Source organism: Nestor notabilis, unplaced genomic scaffold (genome assembly GCF_000696875.1).
Source record: "Nestor notabilis isolate BGI_N333 unplaced genomic scaffold, ASM69687v1 scaffold1451, whole genome shotgun sequence".
Classification (NCBI taxonomy): domain Eukaryota; kingdom Metazoa; phylum Chordata; class Aves; order Psittaciformes; family Psittacidae; genus Nestor; species Nestor notabilis.
In genome coordinates this window covers 53,819-59,818 of record NW_009914969.1, presented here as the reverse complement: position 1 = coordinate 59,818, position 6,000 = coordinate 53,819, and the positions used below count along the sequence as shown (strand labels likewise).

The following is a 6,000-nucleotide window of genomic DNA, read 5'->3' as shown; positions in this document are numbered from 1 at the left end:
CTACATGTCCATGTATTGTAAGTGCACGCTCACACGCACACACTCATCTCTATACAGTGCATTAACCATGTCAGTCAACAGAAAGTTGTAAATGTGTTACAGGTTTTAGGCAGAAAGATTGTAACACCAGTTATTTAAACATAAGGAACAATGACAGTACTAACCACATTGCTTCTACGATCTTATTGCTATGTCTATGTGCATCAGATCACCTTCAATAGCTTCAATGCAAGTCTAAGAACTCAACTAGCCTTCAATGAAAGTCTGAGACATCTCTGAAATAGTGTTGTCAGTTTCTGAGACATGTGAACTGTGTGTATTTCACAGAAGAACTGAGGTGAAGCACTACTAACACAGTAACGTTTGACTGCTTTTGGTCTTTGCCAGTTTAGTAAGTACAGTCAGATTCTCAGAGAAGCACAGATTCATGCACAGACAATCCATCATTTCTATTTCGATAGTGTTGGGCTTGTGCAGATGGGCTTGAGTATTGGTACTGTGGTGAGCCATGGTCTTCAAAGGTTGGTGAAGTCCTGTATCTGATTGGACTATCCACAGAAACAGGAGGAAGGGTATGGTCTTGGAAATGCGTTGACTGAAAATGCTGGTATTTCTGGAAGTTTTCCAAGTGTCCTTTGTTAACATCTTGGCTCCAGGGCTGCCTGTAGGGTTCATGTCTGTAAATATAAGCAGCATCTGGCCACTTTCTATCTTCCGGTAAATAATCCACTGGAGGGATTATGAATTTGACACCTGGGGGGGATCTTGAGTTGCTGGTATAAACATCAACAGGGGCTACTTCAATCTGCCCATGGGTTGGTGAAAGAGGATTTTGGCGACTGGCAGGATAAGAATTCATTTGTAGTTTATCTGGAGAATAATCTACTGAAATAAAAGAACCATATGGCCTCCCAGAAGGGCTGGTTCGATTCCCATGGTAATGCAGAGGTACAGAACTCATATTGCCTATACTGGAAACATGCTTTGGAGAATTTCCATGGTAAGTAGGTGGATTACTGTAACATGGCAGTGGCTGTTTTACATTCAGTCCATGAGGTGGTCCATCAGACTGCAAGGAGTATTTTGGAGATCTGGGTTGTGAAGTGAAGGTGTAATTATTGGGTATTTTTAATGGAGCTGGTATTTTGTCAGGTTGCTTTCTTGGACTGTTAGAATATGCTACATGCCTTGGGCTCTGTGGTTGAGCTCTCTCAAGCATCTCTTCAACAAGATTCTCATTCTCAACTTCCAGAACGTTGTCATACTGAGACGCATTCGACCCTCGCTTACCTTCATCAGCATCCAAACCCCTCGTCTTTTGCTTTACATTCAAAGGCTGTGTTTCTACAGGACTTGGTGGCGGGCCCGAAACCGAATGGTTTACTGGCCTGCCCTTCACTTCTGCAGTAAGCTTCATTGTCTTTTCAATTATTCTAGTATCAGATGGTTTATTCCACTTAGGTACAAATTCCCTTCTTGTATTTGAAGTAGCATTAGAGTTCTGATTAGCAGCTGCATTATTATACTGTCTCGAGTTGTCCTGCTCTGTTGGCTGAGGCTTTCTCCTGGTATCTACCTCATTCTTAGACATACTACTCTGTGTCTCTATCGGTCGAGCCTTCTGCTGTTTTAAGGAAGGTTTCTTTTCCAGTGAATTAATTCTTTTCCGGTTATTTGGTGAACTTCCTGCTTCTGCTCCTGTGGATAGTCTCCTTTCTGTCCTTGTTGTTTGTGTACCAGTGCTGTTCTGTCCATTAAGCATTGGGGTGGAGTTAAGCATCGGAGGCTGAGGTCCTGATGGAATCTGCCCCAGTGGCTTCTTTGGGAATTCATCTTCTTTACCTAAAACAAGAACAGTAATAGCATAAATTCACCTTTGCACAAAAGTCTTCTTGGATTTGTTGGTCATGCAAACAAAATCGTCTACAAACTCCATTACCTGGGCCTCTCTCTGGTCACCATTCTGCTAAAGACCTCAAAGGTTTTTCTGCATGCTGACATTGAACAGAGATTTCGTGTATGCTCTCATCTGAACCAGTTACTCTAGTCTGCCTTTCTACAGCTGATGCAACCTTGCCAAGCTTTTGCTCATTCATGACACAGCTGAAAAAGATTATTTTCCTAGATGACACTTCAGTTACACTACCTACTATGTAAATAACCCTCCCCACGCTGTGCCTGTCACACGTCTTCCACTTCAAAGATCCTTTCCAATATCCTTCTCCCAATCCAGTGTCTCCCATTCATTCATCTTTCAACATACCCCTCTAATAAGCTATACTACCAGCTCCTCCGGCACATGCAGAAGCCTCCTAGTGGACATCTTTGAACCTTCTCTCACTTCTTTTTTTGGGGTGGAGCTCCTCATCAACTGCACAGTTAAGTCCTTGTCCCCCTCAACCGCTGCCTAGAAATTTCAACCTCAGTACTAAAAAGCTCCGTGTAGCTGAAAGGCTCTGTGCAGAATCATATTGTTTTCAGTTCAGTTTTCTATCAGTGGCTAATGCTAACACTGGCTATGTCATGAATCCAACTGAGTGTTCAATGGGCGAGTTCTCCCAAACACAAGGACATCATTTAGAGAACTAGGATATGAATGGAAAGTTCTCCCAGGCTGGAGCTCAACACATTGCAACAGCCCATGATAAACATCAGTTATGTGGGCACCCAGAACAATCTACATTGCTACTACAGAAAGAATAAAGAAGTGTTTCATTGCTCAGTGGTGTCATAGAACAATTTACATTGAGTTTTTCACTGCAATCTTTCTCCTTAGCAGTCAAAGCCCTTCATATTCTCAGCCAGTATCTTTTATCACATGCACTTGCATATAACTTGTGTAATACATCACTTTCCCATTATAAGCAGAAACGGTCACATACTTCTCATTAAATGTATTAATCTAAATTTAATTTAATGTTCAGTGTTTCCTAAAAACTATAAAAACTTTTCAAGTCAGCATAACCTAACAAATTCTACTCACTCTGCATCTATTTAGTAAGCAAAAGCTCTGCTGTAAGGAGAAAAAGAGAAATGGGTACCCTTGCTCAAATGTTATGCAAAATAAATGATATAAAATGGCTGTGGATAAAATAATTTTGTTTAATCCCTGCTTCTTCTTATGAGAACCGTAAAATCGTTACCATCAAAGATCATAAAAAGCACCTCACTCTTTCTAGCTATTTGTAATTAAGATTCCTTTTATGTGCCTATATGGGTCCACAGGAGTGCATACATACAAATGTCTTTATCCCTGACACAAGTGCTGTGGCCAGAAGTGAGCTATGTTCATTTTCACAGTCAATATTATGAGTTCAATCTTTGATGACTGGTTCATGATAGAGGTACACAGAGGAAAGTCAGCAGCCAAGGTCAGTATTATTTATTACAACAGCATAACAAACTACCATCACGGATCAGTTGCTATATAAACTAAATGAAAACTTACAGTTTGTGCCAGCTAGGACATAGCAGGAGGACAGCAGAGAAGAATACAACGCTGCTGTGTGTCATGACAAGGTAAGTAAATCAAAAGTACTTTAGAAAACCAGGCTGGTTTTGCCAAACAATTAAACTGGCTTTTTCTTGATTTTTCGAAGTCTTCATAGGAGGCCAAAAGTCATATGGAACCTACCCTCACCATGAGGAATACACAACTTCAGAAATCTCATTTTACATATAATAAACACAGTCTACCCAGGCTTGTTGCAGAAAACCCCTCTGATTTTGTTTTCCCCTTGTTGTCCTCTGCTCTACTGTGATCATCCAATTACTGAGATACACAAACCAGTGCTCTTACACTGAACGTACTCACTTGGTGAAGGAAGATACTCATGCTGAGCCCTCTCCTCAATTACTTGTCCCCAAAGGGGAGATTCCACTTGTTAAATGATCTTACAGGGTTACGCCTGGCACACTATATGGAGAACACCTACATAAATGGTTGCAAGACAGTGCAGCAGGTTACACAGTGGGACACGGCCTCAGCACCGGGCTCCAATAAGCAGCTCTCAGAATTCATTCTCTTTCTCTACAGGGCTCCCACTGTTCAGGCTACAATCTGGAGCATCTATTCGTGGACTTTCACTCCCCCACAGCACACCATTGGAATGAGGGACAGAGGAACGAGTTGCATGGATGCTTTAAGTGCTCTGCAATATACTATCTGCTGCACCAGCCTCTTCAAAATTGTTCTTCATTCTTTATGAACAGGAGTTCACTTTCTAAACTTGCTTCAGTTTGGCAAAAGCCATTTGCATGATTTAATTCCATCGGCATCCTCAAACACAGTGTCAGACAAAGCTGAAGCTCTTGTCTTCTAAATACAAGTGAGTTTTGCCCAAAATAAATATTCCTGATACTGGATTTATAAACCACCATGCTTTCAATCTTACTAATTTTGGATGTTAGAATAGCATGAAATCTGAATTAAGAAACAATACTCAAAGTACATACCAAGAACTTGTCATCTAAATCATACAGAACTCATCTTTATATGCTGCTAATCTATTTATAACCTCCAGGTGATCCGTAGGAGTTATGGGATAGCATGGAAAAGGGCTCCTCAACATCTGTAACTTATTTAGTTTCTGTCCTTGTATGCAATCAATGTTTAGGAAAAAAGATTTCTTCCATGCCTGAAATTAAACTATTCCAGATATATATATATAGATATATATATAGATAATAATAATGAAGACGAGTTCCTCCAGTAGCTGCAGTGCTTCCTAATTTGTACAAAGATGTTAAAAGCATGAACAGATTTCCTTTCTTCCAGCTTTTACTCTAAGAAATGCATACGGAGCAATACGAGATCCTTTGAAACAGACTTGGTTGTTCAATAAAGGTGGGGCTTGTGTGAGTTTTTTGTTTTTTAATTTCACACACTTAAGGTTTCTTAATTACCATTAAGCTCTAACAAAACCCCTGTGAGAATACTGCAGACATTTTTATTGAATTCTAGCTAGGCTGCTTTGAAGATTACTTTCTGTCATCTTTCCTTCACATTTCAGGGTAAAAGAACACACTACAAGTAGGCATATGTGGGCTGCACTGTCTAGGTCATGTATGCTGTAACATGAATTACAGCTGTAAAATGAGTATCAGAGAAATCTTACCATGGCTGTTGTAAAACTGCTAAAACTCGACATTAATTCATGTAGTGAGTAACAAGCAAAGTGTTCCAACACAATAGGTTGTTTAGAAGAAAACCTCTGCATTCTAACAGCATGAAACCATGTTTATAGGCTAGTAATACCGGAGCTTAGAGCTTTGAGGGAAAGCAAAAGTAGGGAATAATGCATACAGGTGGAAGGAGGGTCAGCGGGGAAAAGAAGAAATACAGCTTTAAATCTTAGCCACAGGGCTTCTACAGGAGTTGGTATAAGTCGACCCTCAGACAGAAACAAGTGACACAGCTTACTTAATCATCCACATCTGCATGTGAAACTAAGAGAGGCCACATTGCTGGAGGTACTCGATTCACTGAAATCAAAGCTACAAAGCAGAGGCCTTGTTCTGGTTCAGAAATGCTTGAGCTCTCAATGCCTCCTGCCATGAAAAGCATTGGAAGGAAAGGAGTTGCGTAAGGATCTATGAGCTGCAGCACAAAGAGATCCTGCAAACAGGTTACCTTCTAAAGGAAAACCAGTTTGTTTTAAACTGCAAAACAGGTATTTAATTCTATTTAAGGATACACACACACACGTGTGTGTGCAGAGGTGTGGCTTCCAGTGGAACTAAAAACAGCTTTAAAAAATATAAAACCAAGTAAAAACTCCTGAAGTTGAAAAAAATACACAAAATTAAACAAGATGACAATAACCAGATCCATCATCATGCACATTAACACAATGAGACACTCCTCACATGCAGAAAACTGCATGCAAACTATGTGTATGAATGCTTTAAGCAGCAAGAAAACCAAGATGCTGCATGTTGGTGAGAAAGAAAAAAGGTCATAAAAGCAAAAAGCTGAGGAAAAAAACCAACCCACAATGC

The 6,000-nt window shown here is 40.2% G+C and overlaps 1 protein-coding gene across 1 annotated transcript in view; it reads right to left on the bottom strand.

The window, feature by feature from the left end:
• Positions 1-289: 289 nt before the first annotated feature.
• Positions 290-6,000, bottom strand: part of USP6NL (USP6 N-terminal like) — a gene marked incomplete at its 5' end in the record, with an annotated part of 45,460 nt that continues 39,749 nt past the window's right edge. Inside the window, one exon of the mRNA XM_010023899.1 lies at positions 290-1,842. Within this exon, the coding sequence (XP_010022201.1) occupies positions 410-1,842 (1,433 nt within the window). The remainder of the gene's footprint in view (positions 1,843-6,000) is intronic.